The sequence below is a fragment of the Octodon degus genome, unplaced genomic scaffold (assembly GCF_000260255.1).
Source record: "Octodon degus isolate 3935 unplaced genomic scaffold, OctDeg1.0 scaffold00058, whole genome shotgun sequence".
Lineage (NCBI taxonomy): Eukaryota > Metazoa > Chordata > Mammalia > Rodentia > Octodontidae > Octodon > Octodon degus.
In genome coordinates, this window is record NW_004524634.1 from 5,709,514 (window position 1) to 5,732,232 (window position 22,719).

Sequence of the window (22,719 nt, forward strand, 5' to 3'; positions counted from 1 at the left end):
AAAAAAAAAAAAAAAACCACTTAAAATTCATTTTCTCCTCAAATTTGGTGTTTCCCAATCCTCACATTGAACTCAAAATCCCATATGCCTTATTTCGTCCTTTCTACTGGTGAGAACAGCCCCGTGGCAAGCCCAGGTTGGGGCCCACAGCCCTGTCCTGATTTGGTGGGCTCAGGGCAGCTAACCAGGATGAGTTGGTTCCTTAGACCTGTTCCCCCAGCCTCTCCTCTGACCTGGACCCTAACCATGCCTAGACGTGGCCTGACCTAATCTTTTTACACAAAGGCCTTTCAAATCTGTTTCATTCTAAAATGTCTTGCCATTTAAACAAATAAGACTTTCAGGTGCACCCTCGGCGTTGTCAATCCATTTTTTTTCCTCCAGAGAAATTCTGCAAATTTATGGATCAACACCTCTCCCTAAATCTATTAATTCTGGTTTATCCACTTGCAAGAAACTTATCACGTATATTACAGTTTCCAAATTCACTACATTAACTGATTCTTTCAGGGCCCGAGTGTGACAAAGCGCGGGAATGGGCAGCGTGCAGACGTAGGATTTCTGTCCAAGCACTGACAAGGCTTGAGTCATCCTGAACGCCCTATACCCACAGTTCGCGACACCGACCCTTCTGGCACACTCTTAGCAGAGCGCAAGCTCACCGGGGTTTCCTGTGCCATTGCTGCCGCGGGAGCTCTGACGCGAGTTTCAGCTGTCGCTTGGGCGCTAAGTGACAGCAGAGGTTTCCGCTGGAGTCGCTTAACGGTCGCCTCGGCAACTGCGAGTCGCGCGGTAGCTCCTCCCTCCCCAGTTACCGCGGCAACCGGGCCACGCGCTGCACGCTCGCGGACCCCGCCGCTCGCCCCGCCCAGTAGCGTGCGTGTGTGCGTCGTCTCTATGGTGGCGGCGGATTCGGTGGAACTCTAGGATCCTGGGATCAGGCAAGGGGATGTGGGGCAGCGGGTGTGAATTTAGACCCAACCGCGGGCTTTCAGGGAGCTGATGGGCGAAGTGCTTGAGAGCCACGTCCTGCCTTTTGGACCGGACCATGGGAACCACCCGGTCCTATGCCATCACCATTCTTCCTCAGGGACTTCACCATCGTCGCCCGGTGACTCAGCCCTGGGACTCTTTTCTGTGCTTCACGAGATCCTTCTCTTCCCCCGCGACCCTTCCCTGTCACTGTCCTCAGGACATCCCTTCTCATCACCTGGTCTGAGGTCTCAGGTCTCCCTCCTTGCCCACCACTGTGATCTTTTTCCCCGCGCGCGGTGATTCGACCGTCTCACCCACAGGATGTTCCGCCGGGAGCGCTCTATCCCCCTTCAAGGCTCTGCAGCCGCCCTGTGTAACAATCTCAGCGTGCTACAGCTGCCCGCCCGCAACCTCACGCTTTTTGGAGTAGTTCATGGACCAAGCGCCCAGGTTCTCAGTGCTGCCCCTGACGGTATGCCCTTGGCCCAGCGCCAGCTGCACGTTAAAGAGGGCGCAGGAGTGAGCCCCCCACTTATCACTCAGGTGAGCCGGGGAGCTGAGAGGAGTGTTGTTGAACTCTGCCTCCCCCTGCCCTTTCCAATCTCAAGGAAGTGGCTCTCCTGACCTCTGATTTTCTGCCCTCCCCCTGACCCACCTCCTTCCAGGTGCACTGGTGTGTCCTCCCCTTCCGAGTACTGCTGGTTCTCACTTCACACAGAGGCATACAGGTAAGAAGACCCTGCTCACATCCCCCACTAATCTTCCCAAGGTCCCCAAATCCTTTCCCATGTGGTTGTAAATATTTTCAACCTTTTGTCATGCATAGCATACTCTCCATTCTTCATCTTCCTTCCATCTTCTCCAGTTCTCAAGTGTCATCTCCAACGTCCACCCCTTTAATAGCTCTAAGATCTTAAGAAAAGAAAGAAAAAATGGCTGTATGATCTTGGGCAGAGCCTCAGCATCCTCATCTGAAGAAATAGAATAAAAACAATGCCTATAGCTGGGTATGGTGCCATTCACCTGTAAACCCAATTACTTTTTTTTTCCCATAAAACCCAATTACTGGGGCCGGGGAGATGGCTCAGTAGAATAAGCGCTTGCCTGGCAAGCCCAAGTGTCTGACTTCAATCCCCGTTTCCGAAAAAAAAAAAAAGAAAAAAACAATTACTTAAGAGGCCAAAGCAGTGGATTGCAAGTTCCAGGCCAGCATAAACAACTTAGCAAGACCCTGTCTCAAAATAAAAAGGGCTGGGGAAGTAACTCAATGGTAGAGTCCAGCCTACACCAAGTGTGGGCTCAGTTCCCAGGACTTAGGGGCAGGGGACAGTGCAACCTCCAGGTGTGGTTTTGAGTATTACATGGGTTAAGGCTAACATGGGTATGTAAAGTACTGTGCACACAGCTCAACAAGGGCAACCAGATCATGCCTCATCCTTGCTCCTGTCTTCCAGATGTATGAGTCTGATGGCTCTGTCATGGTCTATTGGCATGCACTGGACTCTGGAGATACCTCCTCAGGTACCTGCAGGACTGAATGGACATATGGGTAGGGAGTACCTCCTAGGGCTGGGAGAAGTGCTATATCTGACAGTTTTCCCTTGTCATACTCAGTGCAGGCTGTGTTTGCCCGAGGAATTGCTTCCAGTGGCCACTTCATCTGTGTAGGTGAGTGGACTGAGGACAGGGCATTAAGGGATATGGGGTGTGGGGTGTGGGATTCAGCTAGGAGGATGCTGAAGGCCTGAGGAAACTATGAAGGGTGGGAGCAAAGGGGCATCTGAGACTCCAAAAACATATAGAAGAGGCAGAGAGGTAGGGTGGGATAGGATGAGGGTAATGAGTGAAGGGGTGGGACTGTTGCAGCAGGGGTTTGTTATTAAAGTTTCTGGGGTGGAGGGAGTACTGAAGCCCAGAAGGGCATGAAGCCACTAGTGGGCCACTGGTTCTGGCTGCAGGAACCTGCACAGGCCGAGTGCTGGTGTTCGACATCCCAGCCAAGGGTCCCAACATTGTTCTGAGTGAGGAGCTGGGAGGACACCACACACCAGTCACAGATCTTGCCACTGAGCATGCACAAGGACAGGTAAGTGTGCTTGCCTTATCCTAGCACAGAGAAGAGCCCCTGGGCTACTTTGGCTGCCTGGTATTGGGAATCAGAAGGCCCAGAGTCCAGTCTTGATTGTGAACTTCTAAGGTCATTGTAAGACCTCCAAAAAGTCTGGGCCCTGTGGCATCAGCTTCATCCACCCAATAAGATTATACAAGATGGGGGCAGGGAGTGTGGTTGATTATTGGACTATGTAAGGCAGTGCAAGGAAAGCAGTCTGTGCTGCTGCTGCTTCTCCTCCTCCTCCTCCTCCTCTTCTTCCTTCTCCTTATCTTCCTCCACCCTCCTCCTCCCAGTAATCCTCCTGTTTTCCACCTCCCCAGGGCTGGGATTACAGGCATGTGCCTTGTAGGCAGGGCTGGCACGGCATGTGGTGCTGGGGTATCAAGCCACAGTCCCTTGGCTTGCTTAAGTTTACCTAAGCAGGCGCTTTAGTCTGCTGAGCTATCTAGCCAGCCCCAGCCCATGCTTTTTTTTTTTTTTTAAATTTTATTTATTTATGTGGGGGGGCGGGGCTGGCTGGCATGTGGTGCTGGGGGATTGAACCGCGGTCCCTGTGCTTTGCTAAGCTTGTTCTAAGTAAGTGCTTTAGACCACTGAGCCATCTCACCAGCCCAGCCCATGCTTCTTAAGGGAACCATGGGAAAGTCTGGTAATCCAGCCAATGAGGGCCCTGCATCTTTGCCTCTCTGGGTTTAGGGCAAGATGCAAATATGACCTCCTTTATCTCCTGCCCTGTGCTCAGAACCACAACAGGGAGAAAGGGGAAGAGCTGATCCTGTCTTTCCCCTCAGGATGGTGTGGCTGACATGGTGACAGCAGATGATTCCGGCTCATTGTGTGTCTGGAGGTCAGGACCTGAGTTCACATTACTGACCCACATTCCAGGATTTGGGTAGGTGAGGCAAAGGGGTTGTGGCCTCTCTGAGGTAGCTTCAAGGTGGAGCATAGCCTTGGGTCTAGAAGAATCAGAGGTAAATGTCACTCTTGCAGAGTCCCATGCACCTCTGTGCAGCTATGGCAGGGGATCATAGCAGCAGGCTATGGGAATGGACAAGTGCATCTCTATGAGGCCACCACAGGAACTCTGAACGTCCAGATCAATGCCCACGCCCGGGCCATCTGTGCCCTGGACCTAGCTCCTGAGGTTGGCAAGGTCAGTCTCCTGCAACCTGGCGTACCTTGCTTCCTGGTGCTAGGATGTTGAGAGGAATGCTATAGGCTCCCCGGTATATCCTCCTCCCTGGGGCACCAGGACTGGGCATTCTAACCTACATCTGTCCTATCAGGGCATTGTGACTCTCACTCTTCATGTTTTTGTTTTTTATAGCTACTCACTGCAGCTGAAGACACCTTTGTGCATATCTGGAAGCTGAGCAGAAGCTTAGAGAGTGGGTGCATTGAGGTGTGTATCGTGGGGAGGATGGAGCTGGGTCCCAAGCGAGGGGCAGCATGCCCTGACTGGCCCTCTTCTCCCCCAGGTTGAACACTGTCATGGTGAGTGTGTATCTGACACCCAGGTGTGTGGTGCTCGGTTCTGTGATCCCTCAGGCAGCTCCTTTGCTGTGACAGGGTATGACGTCACTGAGATCCTGAGATTCGGCAGCATGTGAGCAAAGAGCAGCCCTTCCTCTCCCTGTGGTATTTATAAAGTATCCCCTCCACCCAGTCCTTGTCTGATTACTCAATATCACAGTCATACTTCCCAACAGTGGTGAAATAAGTTTCAGGGAGGAGGGGCAGGACAGGTCCAGACCATATAGAGAAAGGCAACCTGTACTGCAGAACCAAGTGAGAGCCAGACACAGCAGCTCACATCTGTAGTCCCAGCTATCCAGGAGGTGGAGGCAGGATGACTTCAGCTTTGAAGCCTGTCTGGGTAACTCAGTGAGACCCCATCTCAAAAGTTTAAAAGCGTTTAAAAGAGGGGAGGTGGTGCTGGGGAGATATCTCAGTAGCAAAAGTGCCTGCCTGGCAAGTACAGGGTCCTGAATTTGATCCCTGGTATCCAAAAAGGGGGTTAGGGGCTGGGGATGTAGCTTAGGGGTAAAGCACTTGCCTACCAAGCATGATGCACTGGGTTCAATACCCAGTGCTGGGAAGAAAAAGAAAAAAAAACCAGAAGAAAGCTGCTATTAAATAACTTTAATGGTTGATGTAGGAGTGACAAGGGAAGTGTGCCCCCTCCCAGGGCTCTTCAGTGCCATCTTCAAAGCTGGTTAGTGCAGGGAGGTAGGGAAGGGTTATTCCAGTTTTCTCCCAGGAAGGGCTTAGGTGGTCCCAGCCAGCTCTGGGACTGAACCACTCAGTACCATGGCATTCACAACTTCAGAAGACCTCCTGTTCCCCCTCCCAGCCTACTCCCAATGCAGAGAGGAAGAGGAGGCTAAGCTAGCCAGAGTTGCTTCAGATAGCACCGCGTCCAGAGCCCAATTGCACGTGGGTCCTTCCCTTTTCTGGCCAGATCCTGTTGCCAGTGTCTTTGTCCCTCACACTGGCGATTGGAGCCAAGTACGGAGAGGGCCTTTGCTGCAAAGGCCTCTAGAACTTGGGGGTCGCTGTGAGGGAAGAGGGGCAACTGAGCAAGAAGCCCCCGAGGAGGAGTGGTCTGGAGGGAGAGCATCCAGGGAAAAGGTTCGGGGTCGCCCCCAAGGGAGGGGCTGGGTCCAGGCAGGGGCTGGGGCCACTGAGGCAGGCAAGCAGGAGCTAGGCAGGGCAGGCTGATCTGTAAACATGGCTAGCCAGGGTGGGGATGTCTCCAGCCTTGTGCCCTCTCGCTGAGCCAGGATGTCTGTCACTGCTGCGATGTCATCCAGCGGCTCAATAGCTGTGGCATCAGGAAGGGGTTGTGGGGAGGGGGCTGGTCAGAGCCCAGGCCCCAGGCCTACCCAGCCCTGACTGTCACCTGTCACTGTAATAGGAAAGCAAAGCCCGGATCTCAGCCGAGATTGCGTTGTCCTGCAGGAGCAGCCCCTCACCAGGGCCACCGGGGGCCATGGGCTCTGATAAGTCTGTGGGATGCAGCCATGGGTGGGAAGGGAGAGGGGAGCAGAAGGAGGTAAAGAAATCAAGAAAAGAAAAACGAAAGCAGTGCCAGCCAAGTGAGAGGCCAGAGGAAGAGACAGGAATCCGCATGCAGAAAGGAAAACAGAAAAGAAAAATTAGGATAGAAGCCCATGAAATAAATATTTTTCTTGTTTTGTTTTGCTTTTGAAATTTTGTTTTGAATTTTGGTGCAGATAATTCTAAAAAGAATTAGAGAGGACAAGGGCCTACAGCAGGACTGGATGGGTCCCCAGAAATCTATCATAGCACAAAGTGTGCTTCCTCTGTTTCCAGTATCTGGGTTCCCTTGAAACCCAGAACCCCTCTTCCTATGAAGCTCCCAAGTGTATTTTCTCTCACTCACCCATCTCATGGTACAATGACCCCTGCTTGGCCATGGCTTGGGGCGGTTTCCGGGGAGCAGGAGTTTCGATTTTCATGACTTCATCACAGCACTGCTTCCACTGGCCTACGAGAAGAGCACTTATAGGTTTGGGCCAGGCATCCTCTCCTGCTTCTCACCAAGCCCCTTCTCTCTTACTCATGTCAAAGAAGAGCTGCCACAGAGCCTCCCTCCAGCTCTGCAGGGCTTCCCGGCTGTCTGTCTGAAGGGTGTGTGTCACCTCATCACCCCCGTACTGGTTACTGATGCTGAGGGTGCAGGGCCGCCCTGGGGCCTGGTCCAGCTCCCCTGCCCGGACCCGAGTCTCCTGCAAAAGACAGAAGAGGGCTGCTCCCACCACCACCTTGGTCATGGCCCTTAGTAGTGGTATCAGGCAGCCCGAGTCACCCCACCTCAGGAGGAAGTTCAGTGGGGCCTGCAGAGCCCTCATTTACTTCCTACTGAATACAGTGGGAAGAAAGTGCTGTGGATAAGACTGTCTCTGCTCAGTCGGGGAAGGAGGAGCAGACTGAGGCAGGAAAAAGCAGCTGGACTGGGCAGGAAAGGCACAGTGGGCAAGAGCACCAAGGCCTGGGGCCCCTCCACACCTCCAAGAAGTGAGCAGGGGACTGGGTTATAGCTTGGAGGTACAGTGCTTGCCTAACATGCACAGGGCCCTGGAGCTGATCCTCAGCATCCCAAAACAAGCAAGCAGGAGCGCCAACAAAGAGCATAAAAGGACAACTGGACCTTGGGAAAGAAAAATGGGACATGTGAGGTAGACACGAAGTCGAGTCTGGATGCAGGAAAGAGGAAGAAAAGCATTAAACTGACACTGAAACCCTCTTGGACTTGCAGGGCCAGAGGGTATTTTCAGTGATGCTGTGGTGTGGAGAATGACTGCACCACAGGCCCTGAAGCACTGTGTGATACTGTTAGGGGCAGAAGGCTGCCTCCTCCCTGTCTCTGGTGTCTGCCTACCCTCCTGGGGCCAGCTACCTGGTGACCTCATCCCCCAGGGGCCCATCACCTTGTTGATGGCAATAGTTAATAGCGGCTCTTCTCCAGTGTCTGCGTCCTCCGGTCGCCGGTAACAGAGGAGGTTTGTGCCTTTCAGGACTCCATGCAATCGTGCCCCATTCTGTAGCTGCCCAGCTTGCTGTGGAAAGGACTCGGTGTTTCCTGGGAGAGTCACCCACCTCCCCAGCACTGTTCCTCCCAGGCTCCCTTGACAACCTGCCCCTTTCACCCACCCTCCTGTCTGTCCTTCATCTTGCTATGCCCTCCTCCACCCAAGTCTTCATTTCCCAGTAGTCCTGGTGGTCCTAGGTGGTCCTGCTCCTCCCTGTCCTACTCATTAGGGCCTCCTCACCTGCACCCTGAGGGCACCACTGGCAGTGGGCTGAGTCATGCAGAGAGGCTGAGCTGCCAGGCGGCAACACACGCTACCATAAAGGGGCAGCCAGGCAGGGTTCTCCTCTAGGGGATGAGAAAGTGCAAGGTGAGTTGGGGAACCCCACAGCCCGTTACCATCACCAGTGTCACACACACACACATGTACACACACGCACACACACATACCATGACTGGTGAGGGTGAGGTCATGTGTGCGGAACCCATCTTGCACTGCTGCCAGGGTGAGTGTGGTATGAGCTAAGAGGTGGTAACGAGGACCCCTGGAGAAGAGAGGAGGGGCATCAGGCCAGGGAGGTAGGTGCATTAGTGGGGACTGTAAGGCTGAGCAGGTCGGCCACACTGTTAGGCGGCCCTCTCTAACAGGTTGTCTCACCACCAGGGGTTAGGAATGAACAGTTTACTGACCTACACTTTATACATGTTACCATCCTGTGTTCCCTGGCTGCCCTGTGAGGTTGTAGTATTCTCCAGTTAACAGGTAAGGAGGCACCTTGAGACCTAGGTTAAGAACCTTGTCCCTAATTTATGGCTCCTCAGAGTCCCAGTGATTCCATGAAGTATCTCCGGGGCCAAGGTACCCTGTTCCAATAGGAGGCTCTGTTCTAGTACCATCCACAGGGTATGTTGGCTGACTGCTAAGAAGTTAAGACCCCAGTGCCTAACTCTGCCTGCCTTTCCATGGTCTTGTGAAGTAGCTCAGGCCCCGCTCGAGGCACAGGCTGGAATGCGTCCGGCACACTCGCATCCAGCCATCTTTACATCCCAGCATCTGTGCAGTCAGCTCTCCCCTGCTCAGCACGGTTCAAAGGTCACTGTGTGCAGGACACGGCAGCTGAGGCAGGGAGGAGCGCAGGATCTTACCCCACAGCCGGGGTGGGGAGCAGGATGGGACTGCTCCCTGAGCCCCCAGCGCTGTCCAGCGACGCTCGGACGCGCTTCCCTGAGGAGCGGCCCAGGGAGCTGCTGAGTTTGGTGGCAAGTCTCTTGGGGGCGCCAGCCAGGGCCCCCTCTTCATCTACACTGGCCCCATACAGCTCCAGTCGCAATTCAAAATCTGGCCCTGCCTCGGTGCTATAGGGGTGTGGAAGGAAGAGAAAGTGATCACCACGAGGCTGAGATGGGGGTACAATTACAAGACAGCTCACAAGGAAGTCTAGGGGGCAGCTCTGCCTCTCCTCCTCTTCTCCCTCCTCCTCCTCTGCATTCTCCGCCCATAGAACTGCCTCAGACTGCAGCAGACAGGAGAAAGAAGGGAGCCCTTGGGGGCTGGGATGGGGGTACACACAAGAGCACACTGTGCTGAAAGGAGATGTCTGTGAGGGTCCTGTCCACCAGGATCATCTCTGTGTCCTCAATCTGTTCCCCTAGCTGCAACAGTAGAAACACAGCCCAGCGGTGTAGGTCTGGGGACAGAGAGCAAAATTGTCTTAAATAAATAAGTCTCACAAGAGCTCCCAGCCTCAGGGGTAAGCCCCTGAATTCGTCCCAGAATGTGAAACTTACCACCTTTGTTCTTGAAATATTCTGTGTCTTTCCACATGAGTGGGATCCGGAGGTCTAAGGAGCAGTAGGGTAGGAACAGATGTTGAGATGGGGCAGGAGAAGGTGTGGCTGGGAGAGGGGTGCCAGCAGCTGGGACAGCTGTGCTTCTTACCGGAGATGCAGACCCGGCCGCGGCAGGGGGAGCGCTCAGAAGGCAGCCCGCTGTCGGAAGGCCTGTGGGTAGATCACAACGTCCTGGCCTGGCTTCTCGATGCTCTTCCCCCTTACTCTAGTTTCTCAAGGGCTCTAGGAGCCCCCAGACCCCTGGGGCCCAGCCCCCAGGTCCTAGGCTTAGGGACATGAGAGTTATTAACTGAACCCAGGCTTTGCTGGGCTTAGGGACACCCAATCTCATGGCTCCTCCCACTCCAAGCACCCTCCCTAACCATCTCTCTAGACCCTGCAGGGGACAAATGGGGCCTTGAGTGCCCACAGATAGACCCTATCCCCTTTCAAAGGCTTTTCTCCATTAGACCCTAGACTTGGAGGTGTCTGCAGGCTTTTCTTTGCAGTAACAAAGAGATCACTCCTTTCTACCATCTTGTCACTTTGATGCAAGAGGGCCCTGCATTATTCAGAGGATAATTTGACCAGTGTTTGATGAAAGGAAGAAACACAATTATAGATCTGTGTTCTACTCACCACTGATACCTCTACCATCCCCCTCCTGCTTTGCTTTCCTTTTTTTTTTTTTTTTTTTTTAATTTATTACAGGGTCTACAGGATCTCACTACGTAGACTGGACTTGTAGTGATCTGCCTGTGTTCAGCCTCCCAAGAATTGGGATTACAGGCATGCACCACCACACCCAATCTCAATCGCTGTCTCATTGAGCCCCAGTGGTGAAGCCAGCACAGCATGCCCAGGATCAAACCTGCTGCTGTGCTCTGCCTAAGCAGGCGCTTTATTCCAGCTATCTGGCCAGTCCTGCTTTGCTTTGTTAGCCAGGTAGCTGCACACCTTCCCAGGGCTCCACATTCCCCACTTCAGGGTCGCCCAAAGCATCTCCCCAGCCATCAATGAGATTCACTGAGCAAGTGTCTTTCTGCTAAAGTGCCAGCCAGTTTTTCTGTACTTACTTATAACAGCAATAATATAATTGACTCAGCAGGCTCTTCCGCTAAATGATAGAGAACTAATGGCAACATGTTTATCTACAGCGGACTCCGGTGTACTTTGGGTCATGCTGTGTGCTGACTTAGGGCTGGCTGTTGATGGCCATGCACACAGACAGACAAAGTGTCCCCTTACCTGCTTGCCCTTCCTCTAGTGGCATGGGGCAGCAGCAGGGTGAGTTTTCTAGTTCTGTTGGCTTCGTGGGTGAGCTGACAACCTTCCCTGTGTCACCTTTTGGCTGGAATGGGCACCATATTAGGACCACCTTCCCACTCTGCTTTGGTGAGACAAGCAGGCCCCTTTGCTAGAGCCAGTCCTCCAAAGGACTAATTTATCAAAATTGGCCAATTCTCAGAAAGATCATCTTGCCAAATATTTCCTCCAGCATTTCAGCCTGACCATAGCATATCACTTGAGCCACCTGACATCAGATCTAGCAGGTCAGCAGTCTAGTGTCAGTGTAGTCTAATGTTGTTATGTTTTGCACACAGAGGCCACGCCCTCTTAGAATACACACACTAGCTTCTATGAATGGGCAGGCTTTCTTAAAGTGGTTTTTTATTACATTTCTTCTCAGCTCCTACCTTTGATGGTGAATCCTCATTACAAGAAACTACTGGGAATTTGTAGGAAATTGACATTTGATGAACTGGCTTTGAGCTCATTCATTTTCTAGAAACCAGCCAAATTTTTCAGATCACAAGCAGGTGTTGGCAGAGAAGTTCTACTGCACTCCTTCCTCAGATTGTCTACTTCCTCCAGACATGCTGACTTACTGAGTACAGCCCTAGCTACTTTGGGCAGTACACTGCAGTGTAAAACACCAAGCCCCCCGCAAACACACACACACACACACACACACACACACACACACACGCCTTCAGGAAACCTCCTGCAGGTTTTCTGCAGCGCAGTCACATTCCACATGTGCACGTGCTGTAGGCCACCACTCTTCCAGCCTCCTGCTCCCCCTGATGCCTGCCTCTCCATGCTCACCGCCGTCCTGTCTTCTCCAGCACCTGGGCCTCCTTGCGCCGCTGTAGTTCGCCCATGTAGCTAAGGATTCTGCTGTTGCACACCAGCAGGCTCTTGGTGGCCTCCAGAGCCTGTTCTCGCTGGGAGCAGGCTGCCAGCAGTTTGCAGGCCCCTTCCCTCATCCGGATCTCATGATCCAGCTTCCTTTGCAACTCGGTGTCCTAGCCAGGGTCAGGGGAAAGGTGAAAAAGGAAATGTCAGTCAGAGAACAGGCTGAAGCACAGCCCCACCTCCCACCAAGTCCTCAACTGTGCTGTACCCCAGGGAAAAATGGTAAGAAACTAATGTTTCAGGCAACTCAGCAGCAAACACTGGGCCTCAACTTCAGTTGCTTAGGAATAATCAAGGAAGCTTTTAGAATCCAGATGCTCCCATGCATTTGATGGTTGAGAGTTCAAATTCATTCTGCCTCTTGAACACATTTAGAAAAATCTTGGAAAACTACAAGTTCACATATCTTTTTATCTAAGTATCCAATTTCCACAAGCGTATCGTGCAGATAGAGTGAACACATACAGTAGGCAAAGCCATTTGTACAAAAATACTCATGCAACATTGTTTTAAATACTAAAATTAAAATGAGAAGTCCTTCAATAGGGCATTGGTTAAATAAATTATAGCACATCTATAGCATGTAATTATATCTATCTATCTATCTATATATATATATATATATTTTTTTTTTTTTTTTTTTTTTCTGGCTCAGGCTGCCTTAAGGGTGGGTCTGGTAAGGCCTGATGAGCTCGGGATCCAGCCAAAGTATCCTGCCCCTGACTGCATTTGCATAAGCACACACTTAACTGAGCTAATGGGCAGGCCCCCTGTAATGTTGTATAGACACTAAAGAGTGAGCTAGATACACATGAAGAGGCAATGCTGAGGCAATTTCCAGAAAATATGTGAGAAAAGATGGCAGAACATTATACACGTTACCATTTGTGCATGAGGTATACATACTTATATGTATACATTTGCATATACATATATGCATATTCATGCATAAAATATTAGGGACCTGGGTCTTCCATTGGAAGTTAGGGATGGAATACAGATTTACAGGATCTGTGAATTTTAGGTTCTTTTCCTTCACTAAGAGTTTACCTACCCTTGTCACACAAAACCCCATACACACCCCAAATTAGGGGACCCAATACCATCTGACACTCTGCGTTTGGGTGTGAGGTCAAACTCAAGGAATGGGGGTGCATGCAAATGGTCTACAACAGGCCGTGCCTACAGGCCAGGGGGGAGGCACTAGAAGAATCACCAGGAACTTTCATTTAAAAAGTGGTTCTGGGGATGGGAGATAGCTCAGTGGAGTAAGTGCTTGCCTGGCAAGTGCAAGGTACTGAGTTCAATCCCTGATACCACCAAAAAATTAAAAAGTGGTTCTGGTGCTTAAAAAGCACTGGGCATTGGATAATTTACTCAGCCTCCTGAACCTCAGTTTCCCAAATAGAAATGGGGATAAAAATCATCCCATATCCTAGGACTGTGAGACAAGGACTCAACACAATGCCAGCGCACAGTACTATATGTGTGAGTAATAGGGAGGGGTAGTTTAATCACAATGCCACGTTGGTGGCACCAGTGCTCCTCCCGTGAGTGCAGGGGCTTCTGTGCCTTCCATGGCTCTAGATTTGAAATCCAGCTGGGAGATGAGAGATGCAGGCAATAATGGCTGCTCCGTAAATGCCATGTCATGGCATAAGCACACCACAGGAAAGAGATCCTTTTTGCTCCTGGTTGAGACAATCACAGGAGACTTCAGAGAGGAGGTGGGAGATTAACCCATAATTCAAAAGGGCTCAGGAAACCAGGCAAGTGGAGGCATGCCATTGGAAGAGTGGAATGAATATGAACCCCCCCCCCAGCCTATCTTCTCCCTCACCCCAGTTCTGCTCCACATCTTATGCCTTTGCTTTTGTCCCTGGTGGCTCCAACCTTCAAAGAGACAAGACTTGAACACCCTGCATTCCCTTGTCCAGATCCCTTCTCCAGCTAGGCACAGACCTGTGATCCCAGAATTTGAGAGGTTGTGGGAAGAAAAGCATTCTGAGTTAAAGGGCAGCCTGAGCTACATAGCAAGGCTATATTAAAAAAAAAAAAAAAAAAAATATTGTCCAACCTGTCTACACATTCACTCTTCATTATCAATTTTTTTTCTTGGGTCACTGTGCTAGACCAGACCTTCACCACACTTAACCCAGCATTAAGCAAGCACTCATTTCTCTTATAAAACCGGCCAACCCAGCCCCTTCCACCAGGAAGCCCTCTCAGATTACATAGATTTCCCCCCAACCTAGCTTCTTCTGTCCGCATCGAGGTCGTTTGTCTCTGTTAAATTTTGCTGCTTGGCAACCCCTACCCCACACTATATCCAGCTTCTGCCACAAACACCCGAATGAGAGGACCCATGGGCACACTCAAGCTCCTTTCGGGCTACCTTCCGTTGCCCCAGTCCCCAGCACTCACGGATCCTTCCCTAGCCCTGTCCATTGCGTGTGTGGGCGCCCGCAGTGGCGCCGGGGGTCCAGGGAGCAGCACTAGCCCGGAGCCGGCTGAGCCGAGGGCCGCGGGGAAGCATCATACAGCAGCCGCCGCCTCGCGCGCGTGCCGCCGCTGCCAGCAGTGCTCAGGGCGCCGGTGACATCAGATCTCAATTGCCGCGAGAGCGCCCTGGGGCACAGGGGCCTCCCGGAGTTCTACAGAGCTAAGACTGGCACTCTGGGCATCCCAGCCACGCAGGTTGCAGCACAGGACCCCCGCAGTACCTGTACTTCCCTGGAATGGGCTCTGGGCCCTGCAGAACACAGGAGGCCCCTCCCACATTGTGGTTGAAGGTGACCTTCCCAGGGGTGTGGGGCAGGGGCTGTATAAAGTTGAACTGGGGCCCTGGAAAGGACTGAGTCCAGCTGGGGGCCTGGTACCTCTCTCCTGTTTGACCACCACCCTCCAGCCCCGGGTCTACTCTCCCAAGGCCCATAACCAAGGGTGCCCAAGAAAACCAGCTACCGCCCTTCTGCATAGAGCATCTGGGGGCATGGCTAAGGCTCTGGACCCTAGTTTTCACCCAGTTCCCAGACCACGGATTGATCCCTTCTTGCTCCACCCCACCCCCACACACAACAATTCCCCCAGACTCCTGGGAAGCAGTGCAGAGTTGAGTGTCAACGGAACCTGGGTCAGGTCCCCAGGGACTGAAAAAAGGATGCAGAAGCCTGAGCACACTCAGGCCCTCAGCGGAAGGCCTCTTGCACTCCTCCCACTTCTCTCTGTCCCTGAATTCTGGCTCTGCTTCTCAGCACCTTCTTCTGCTCCCTTTTCAGAATCTCCCTAGGGCTAAATTCAAATTCTAGGTTAGGGACTTGACAAGCTGTGAACATTCAACCTCTGGGGCCTTAGTCTGTGAACCTGGGAGCATTTCACTTCCTTCCTTAGCATTACTGGAAGATGAAGGTGTGAAAGTCTAACCTCTGCCGCAGCCTAGCACATATTTAAAAAGAAGCTTCCTCTCACTGTTCTCCCCTTTACTTGCAGTTTAAATCACATCCCCTAGAGAGTCCACATTTATTCTTCCAAAACTACCTTTCTTGCCATTCCCAGAAACACCAGGGGGCCCTTCTTCTGAGGACTCCCTGAACTTGGTGAAGACAAAATTATACCACTTTCAGCCTACGGTTGATAGCAGAGTTGACCAAAGTGAAAACCAAACCCCTCCTATGTCCCCAAATCTTGGTCAGGATTCCCATGCAGAGAAATTACACTGTTGGGCAGAATACAAATCTTTATATACCTAAACCAACTCTGTCCAATAAAATCTACTTCAGAGATGGAAATGTTCAGTAGCCACCTCACTTGAAATGTGGCTATAGCAACTAAGAAAAAAAATGCTTTATTTTATTTCATTTTAATTAACCAAGACTACCATGGAAATGACCAGATGTAACTAGTAATAAAGTGCAGGGGATGGCAGATAACAAATAGGTTTTATCTCATGTGCTGACACAGGATAATGGTCTGGGGGGGCACCTTAAAGTGTCCCCTCCTGAGGCAGCAGAACCCAGACCAGGACTCCTGCTCACCATAGGAAGGACATAAACTACACTTTATAGCAAGGCTGTGCTGATATCTGGGCTCACTGGTGAAGAGCGCTACGACTGGCTGGAAATGTCCACTGTGGTCTGGGACACCTGGGCAAACAGCAAATGGGCAATAAATGGCTATGCCAGATGGAGACTCTTCACGCTCCTGCTTCCGACCTTCATTAGCAGCAGCTCCTGGCCTGGTCCAGGCAGTCACTTCCACAGCTTCCTCCATCTCCCTATCTCAGTAACGTGCTAACCAACCAGTTGCTTATCCACACGCCTGAGAATCATTCTAGTGTTTTCTGTCACCCATGGGGCCAGTCTGTCAACACTCATCTATACCCCCAGGTACATTCCAGGATTGCAACATGACCCCCCCAACTGTGGTCTTCTGCTACTTTTCTTGTCCCTGTCAAACCTCCCACTCCAACCTGAGTTTATTCTTTTTTTTTTTTTTTTTTTTTTAACCAGGCATAGAATTTACGACCTTGTGCTTGCCAGGCACACACTATGCCATTGAGCTATATACCTAGCTCCCCGGGTTTATTCTTACAGCAACTATCATTTTAAAACTTTAGATGCAGTTGTTCCTCTGCTTAAACCCTTCCCTGGACCAGTGTCATACAGACTGCAATCTAAATAATTTACCATAGTCTTCAAGGCCTTACATGAGCTTCCCAGCCCATCAGCTCAGCTTTAACTACTATATTTGAGCTGTATTCCACTGTCTCTTTCCCACAAATATTTCCCTCATCAGAGGCCCTTGGCCCTTGCCATGCCTTCCTCTAGAAAGCCTTCTTCCCATCTTCACACCCACAAATCCTCCCAGAACACCACACTTATGCCCCTCCCCCATCTAATTTTGTTGAAATTCCCAATTTTCATCATATTTTCACTCTATTATTTATGTATTTGTGTGCTTATTATCTGTTCTCACTTTAGAATCTGTTCTCCCTCTAGAATAGACCTTTCCTGTCTTATTCACCTAGGTATCTCATAGTCTAGATAGGAACTTGGCACATAACACGTGCTCAATAATTGTGTTTAAGAATAAATAAATGCTTAGGCATGCTGGCGCATACCTGTAATCCCAGTTACTTGGGATGCTGAGACAGGAAGTTCACAAGTTCAAGAACAGCCTAGATAACTTAGTAAGACCCTGTCTCAAAAAAATAAAAAAGAATACATTTTAAAACAATATACAATAAACAGTTCCTCAGCATCTCTGAAGCCAACAGGAGCTTTACTCCTTGCCCAGCATCTCCTATGTCTTCTTATCCTTTGTAAAACCTCTCACACTGGACGCTTCTGTCCACAGCTTCCCTAGAAGGAGCCCTTATCCCCAGAAGACATCCACACCCACCCACTGAGCTTCCAAAAATAGGTGTGAAAACACTGCTGTCAACATAATGTCCTGATGAGCAGAACTGGGCCGAGGTCCATACACTGCCCTCCAAATCAGCTGTCGCTCTCCCCACTTTAAGCAAACCCCACCCTTCCTCCAGCCCCAGCTGGTATAGGGAAAGCCAATACAGGTTGGGGTGCAAGTGGAGGACTGCATAATCCAGGGATAGGGGCATTACCTCCAGGCTGAGTGCCATCTGCCGAATGTAGAGCATATTCAGGTCCTCCAGGATGTGCAATCTGTCCTGCATCTCTGTGCCCCCCAGAGCCCTTTCCCTTGGCAACCCCTGGGGGGCAGGTGGTACCACGTTGTCCCACAGTTACTCCTCCCACTGCTCTCCTCCAGGAGAGGTGGCCAGCTCTGGGGCAGATGGAAGAGGCTGCCCCTTTCCCTCTTCACTTTGATTAGACCCTCTAGCTGCCGATCCAAAGCCCTGATGGGAGCCAGGAGGGGAGGAAAGGACAGTGAGGTGGGGAAGAGCAGGGGTCTGGGAGGGGAGGCCAGCTGCAGAGGGCACTATGGGCACAGAGTGTCCAGTCTTGCTTTGGTGGCAGCTGTTCTCCCAGCTGTGGAAGAAAAAGGCTCTTTCATTCCTACTCGGGCCCCTCCCCAGCTCCCGCCCACATCCCTGGCCAGGCAGACAGAGAATCTGTGTAAGGAGAGGGCAGTGAGGGGCAGGCACAGCTGGAAGGGGGCAGGGAGGGCACGCCTCTGCCTCTAGCGGGTTTCTTGGTGTCCTGGGGTTTGTCCGGAGGTTGGCACTCTCTTGGAACAGAGGTCTGGCTCAGTTTGACAAAGTTTGCAAGAAGAGCAACAGAGGTGGGGACTTGAAGGGAGATGAACGCAGGGAATGGGATAAAGGGGTGAGTTGGCAACGTGGCCCAGCCCCAGGGCTACCCTTTCCAATTCGGGGCCCAGCCAGCCAGCCCCACCCGGGCTCACAATTACCTCGCTTTTCCAGCAGAAGGGAGGAGAGGGAGAGTGGCTGGAGTGTGCCTGTTGCTGCTGCCCCCACTCCCCTCTGAAGGCCCCTTCCCTTCCAGACAGGAAACCAGCCCCGAGTCCCAACCAGCTGCAGCGTGGCCCCCCTCCACCCCGGGCCCACGGAGTCACTCTCAGCTCAGCCGCAGCGGCCCGGCCCTGCGGCTCCGCCCCGGCTCCCAAAGGCCTGGCAGATCCCAGGGGCGGCGGGATTCACAGGCCCCTCCTCCTGTTCCTGGCCTTGCTCCTTACTCCTCCACGCCTGTCCCACGCGGGGTTTTCAGGCCGAGTTGGTAGGGGTGCGGCGACAAAATCGCTCCCCCCTAGTCCACTAGCTTCTGACTCAGGGAAGGCCTGGGACACGCGACATGGGGCACGGGTGTGAAAGGGCCTTTGTTCTGGGCAGCCTGGAGGGAAAGGGCAGAAGCCAGGCCTGGAATCCTGGCCGGGAGGGTGAGGGGCTGGGAGAGGCCCACCTCACTTAACCCTTTACGGGCCCGGGAGAGGAGGACAGCTTGGAACTGGATTCTCCCTGGGCAAGTGTGTGGCTGACCTTGGGGACAGGAGTGTCACTGTGGTGCTGTGCACCCTCTCTGTCCTGGCTCAGCCTTACCCCTCCAATCCTTCTGCAGCCTCTTTGGGGGTTGTAGGTCGGGCTTGGGTGCCTCCCCGGGGCGTGAGAGATGTACACTGGAGGACTCGGAGGAAACTCCCACCTTAGACACAGATTCCTCTTAAACCCCAGGAAAGGAGGCGGAAAGTTTGGGTGTAGGGACTAAAAGGGTTAAAAGAAACCCTTCATACACCCACCTTTGGAAGCACAGAGGGGATGCCGAGGGCTTGGGCGCAGTGGCAGATAAGAGTCCAGAGGGACTGCAGAGGTTGGCCCATAAAGCTGGGAAGGCACGTGGGACATGGGACGGGGAAGGGGTTCGAGGCTGGCAGCCGGGACCCAGCCGGTGCCCGAGCGTTTGGAGCTCGCCCGGCTGCCCACCGCTGCCTGCCCAGGGGATGCCCAGAGGGGCTGTGTCCAGGCACATTTGGGGAATCAAACCTGCAGCTCCTCAAATCGAGGCCAAGCAGGAGTTTTTCCAGGCGGAGGCGAATCCTGACAACCAGGCCGGGGAAGGTGCAGTTCGGGTGCGCGGGCGGTCCACACCTTACTATTTCGGTCAACAGCTCCCCGCCGGTTTGCACCCGCACGGCGGCGGCAGCCCGGAGAGGCCGAGCAAGGCAGGGTGGGGACGCGTGCTCACCTCGGGCGTGTCACTGAAAACGCTAAGTCGGAAGCGGCCGCGCTTGAACTCCATCTCCAGGGCTGAGCCCCTGGCCACGGTGACCCGGCTTCGGTGGTTTCGGGCGAACATGTTGGCGGCCCGGGCCTCTGCCCGCCCGTGCGCTCCCCAAGTCCCGGGCTCTGTCTCTGGTCCACTTCTCCCTCCACCTCCTACTACTCCTAGCGCCTCCAGCTGCCTGGATCCCAAACTCCGCCCCCGGGGAGAACACCTGGCCTGGGCAGGGCGCGGCACCCTGCTCTTCCAGCCCCGCCGACGTCCCGGCCAGCTCGCCCAGCCGGGAAGGACCCGGACGCTGAGAAAGCCTGGCACGACAGCCCCAGAGCCAAGAGCACGTTACACTCCCCTCGCACTGCGTGGGCGCGTTCTCCCTTCCGGCCGGTTGGGGAGCCTCACCTGGACGTGGGCGGGCACAGAGAGCCCCGCCCCTCCCACCACCCCCACTTGTCAAGCCAGAGTCCCTAGGTCGGAAAATCCCCTTGGTCACGTGGGCCGTGACTATCCACGCCCTCTCTAGCTGGGCCTCAACAGCCCCAATCGCACCCGCACCCGGGCAGCCTCCAAGCGACCGCTTTAATTTCCTACCATGCAGCTAGCTGTCCACCACAGATGACCTCTAACGTGTATCTCGAATCCCTAGATCCTTCCGTGACTGATTGCGGTCTTGGCCTAGTCACTGAATTTTTTCTTTTTTTTGTGAAATGGAAGTCTTACGTTTCCTGGCTGGCCCCAGGTAGCTGATGGCCACTCTACCCATCTCAGTGATGAACTTGCTCAACTCCACCTTTCATCTGTTCAGTGGGGGCTGTAATTATTCCTATTCCTTAAATTGCTTTGAGGATCACATCTGAGAATGAGGGCAAAATGTCTGGCAAATGCACCATACACGGAATTGTAGAGACAGCAGCTTTGTGTCCCTGGATGGGACAGTAGTGTCAGCTGGTAGGACCCAGACCTTCAGTGACTTAAGAGAGCAAGGGCTTTCCTTTCTTCACTGGTGACCATCTTTTGGCTGCTTTGCTGGGTGACTGAAACAAGATTACCACTCCTACTTCTGGAGAAACAGGGTTTCCTCCTTTCCCCCAAAGAGCTTTATGGGGCCAAAGGGCACTTGGGATATTAGCTTGAGGACCACACAGGAAGGATTTCCCAGAGGACTCAAATTACTGGGGACAGCTAGAGAGAGAGTAGTGTTCCCATATTGCAGATGAGGGTGGAACTAGACACATACCAGCCTCTATCTTTTAGGGAGTCCAAGTCAGAGTTGCTGTGCTAGTGAATTACTCAGTATTCTTCTGAAAAAGCAGACCTAAAATTATTTTAGAAAAAGTGGAAATTTCCTGGCCTATGAACTAAAATGTCAAACTTTCAAGGTTCAGGCTTTAGTTATAGCTTGATCCAGCATTGAGTTTTGAAAGAATATTTCCACCACTTGGATATTCTTTCCTCTATGTTGACCTGGCCTTACTCCCCACAGCATAGCAAAATTGCAGCCACAAATTCAATAATCTCCATCTTCTTAGGCTTCAACTCAGCTGAGAAGAAAAACATCTGTTTCTTGAGACTCAGGAACGTGTCTGGGACCCATTGTGAGCCATGTGGGATCGTTTATCCATCCCAACCCAATCATTGCAGCCAGAGGATTAACCAAACCTGAACTGTAGCTGAAGGGGTTCTCTTTGCACCAAGTGGAACCCAGTGACCTGGGAGAGAGGGGAGGGAAAGGTTTGTTATGGTTTGTATGAGCTCATAGGTGGGATTTGGAGGAGGAAACCAGATTATGTGGATGTGATACTAAGAGTCATCCACTGGTGAATTTATAGCTAAGTGTGATGTTGGGAGGTGAAGTCTAGTGGAGGGGGGGAGTCACTGGGGGCGTGGCCTGGAGGAGTCAGGCTCCCTCCCTCTTCTCTCTCTCTTTTTTCTTTTCCTTTTTCTTTCTTTCTTTCTTTTTTTTACTTTAGGGAAGAGTCTACAGGGTTTTCAGGGTCTTACTACTAGATAGGATTCATAGTGATCCGCCTGTTTACAGCCTCCCAAGAGCTGGGATTACAGGCATGCACCACTGCACCCAGTCTCAATTGCCATCTCAGCACACCCCAGGGATAGGGCCAACATGGCAGGCCCGGGGATCGAACCCCAGCCCCTGTACCTGTTTGCAGGTGCTTTAACCCACTGAGCTATTTGGCTGGCCCTTTTCTCTCTTTTTTCCAAAGCCTGGTTGTATTTCAGTATTTCCTAAACATTATACACTTAAGATCCCACAGGACAGTGTTTGAGAATCTACACTAACAAATTTACAGTAGAATCACATGACATAGATTTCATGTAGGTCTCCTATATTATGAATTACATGACATGAAACTATTAACTGGCACATCAACCCAGCCCTTCACCTTATACCTTTTTACTATGCAAAACAGATTCCCCTTCTTAGATATAAAGCAATCAGAATTATATTCAAGTTTCAGGGTTAACACCAGAAACAGGTTATAGGAAACTGAAATTGTCTGCCTGGCAAGCACAAGGTCCTGAGTTCAATCCCCAGTACTGCAAAAAAGAGAGAGAGAGAGAGAGAGAGAGAGAGAGAGAGAGAGAGAGAGTTGTGTTGACCAAAAGAGATACAAGTTTCATGTTAATTTTGTTTTAATGGATCTTAAAATTCTGTGACAGGTTTTTGGTCAAATTGTTTCCATTTTAAAAATGTTCATTTTAGGTTGAGCACCCTGAATGTACTAAACAGCTTATACAAACTTCTGTTTTACTTTGAGGTGATGTTTAAGACACAATACAGGGTGACAATTTTTGTAAGCCACAGAGGTCCTTTGACATATAGACATTTGGTCAGCAGGTATTTCAGCTTTGCTGGGGAAGACTCAGTGTCCCAGGTTGAGGGCCTCTGTGGTCACAGTCACACAGCTGATGGAGCTCGATGTGCTGAGTTGCCAGAATTGGCTGCTGTTGGCTGGCACGGTGGTGCATGCCCATAATCATAGCACCAAGGGAGGCTGAGGCAGGAGAATTGGAAGTTTGAGTCCTATATAGGCAATGTAGTAAGCCCCTGTCTAAAATAAAAAATAAAAGGGGTTGGGATGTAGCTCAGCATTAAAGCGGTCCAGGCTTCAGTCCCCATCCACATCTCCCCCCCATTGGCTGCTATTTAATTTTCTAAAAAAGTGTTTCCACTTGTATTTGCTAATGTAATTTGGAAAATAATACTCACTGTATTAAAATATCTATTTAAAGAAACAATATTTGAGAAGTAGGTGTAACAGTTTAAACAGTATGGGATATATGTATGTATTGAACATCACATTGTATCCCATTGA

At 51.6% G+C, this 22,719-nt stretch overlaps 3 protein-coding genes across 17 annotated transcripts in view; 1 reads left to right on the plus strand and 2 right to left on the minus strand.

Moving 5' to 3' along the window:
• CUNH2orf81 (chromosome unknown C2orf81 homolog) overlaps window positions 1–784 on the minus strand; it is a 15,966-nt gene extending 15,182 nt beyond the window's left edge. For both annotated transcript variants that reach the window (XM_023718455.1, XM_023718454.1), the window contains exon 1: window positions 663–784. In XM_023718455.1, the coding sequence (XP_023574223.1) occupies window positions 663–680 (18 nt within the window). In that variant the 5' untranslated portion in view covers window positions 681–784. The remainder of the gene's footprint in view (window positions 1–662) is intronic.
• An 80-nt stretch (window positions 785–864) lies between these two features.
• Wdr54 (WD repeat domain 54) lies at window positions 865–4,753 on the plus strand. Of its 2 annotated transcripts, none has more exons than XM_023718434.1 (10): window positions 865–941; window positions 1,296–1,518; window positions 1,641–1,703; window positions 2,430–2,496; window positions 2,590–2,643; window positions 2,934–3,061; window positions 3,880–3,980; window positions 4,079–4,241; window positions 4,416–4,490; window positions 4,567–4,753. In XM_023718434.1, the coding sequence occupies exons 2-10, from the start codon at window positions 1,297–1,299 to the stop codon at window positions 4,696–4,698; spliced, it is 1,005 nt and encodes a 334-aa protein (XP_023574202.1). In that variant the 5' UTR covers window positions 865–941; window position 1,296; the 3' UTR covers window positions 4,699–4,753. The 2 variants fall into 2 exon arrangements, with proteins under 2 accessions (XP_023574202.1, XP_023574201.1); XM_023718433.1 differs by lacking the exon at window positions 865–941 and adding an exon at window positions 949–1,111.
• Window positions 4,754–5,215: 462 nt separating this feature from the next.
• Rtkn (rhotekin) lies at window positions 5,216–19,791 on the minus strand. 13 transcript variants are annotated; one of them, XM_023718416.1, is made up of 16 exons: window positions 19,352–19,425; window positions 19,150–19,258; window positions 18,649–18,828; window positions 18,063–18,502; window positions 17,293–17,680; window positions 11,583–11,782; window positions 9,583–9,644; window positions 9,432–9,485; window positions 9,214–9,331; window positions 8,790–8,999; window positions 8,094–8,188; window positions 7,885–7,991; window positions 7,543–7,671; window positions 6,672–6,840; window positions 6,495–6,599; window positions 5,216–5,912 (listed from the first exon to the last, which is right to left on the minus strand). In XM_023718416.1, exons 5-16 carry the CDS (start codon window positions 17,362–17,364, stop codon window positions 5,575–5,577), a joined length of 1,659 nt encoding a protein of 552 aa, XP_023574184.1. In that variant the 5' UTR covers window positions 17,365–17,680; window positions 18,063–18,502; window positions 18,649–18,828; window positions 19,150–19,258; window positions 19,352–19,425; the 3' UTR covers window positions 5,216–5,574. The 13 variants fall into 13 exon arrangements, with proteins under 13 accessions (XP_023574184.1, XP_023574185.1, XP_023574188.1 ...); XM_023718417.1 differs by lacking the exon at window positions 19,352–19,425 and having other exon boundaries at window positions 17,293–17,547; window positions 19,150–19,338; XM_023718420.1 differs by lacking the exons at window positions 19,150–19,258; window positions 19,352–19,425 and adding an exon at window positions 18,906–19,121 and having other exon boundaries at window positions 18,649–18,793.
• Window positions 19,792–22,719: the final 2,928 nt, after the last annotated feature.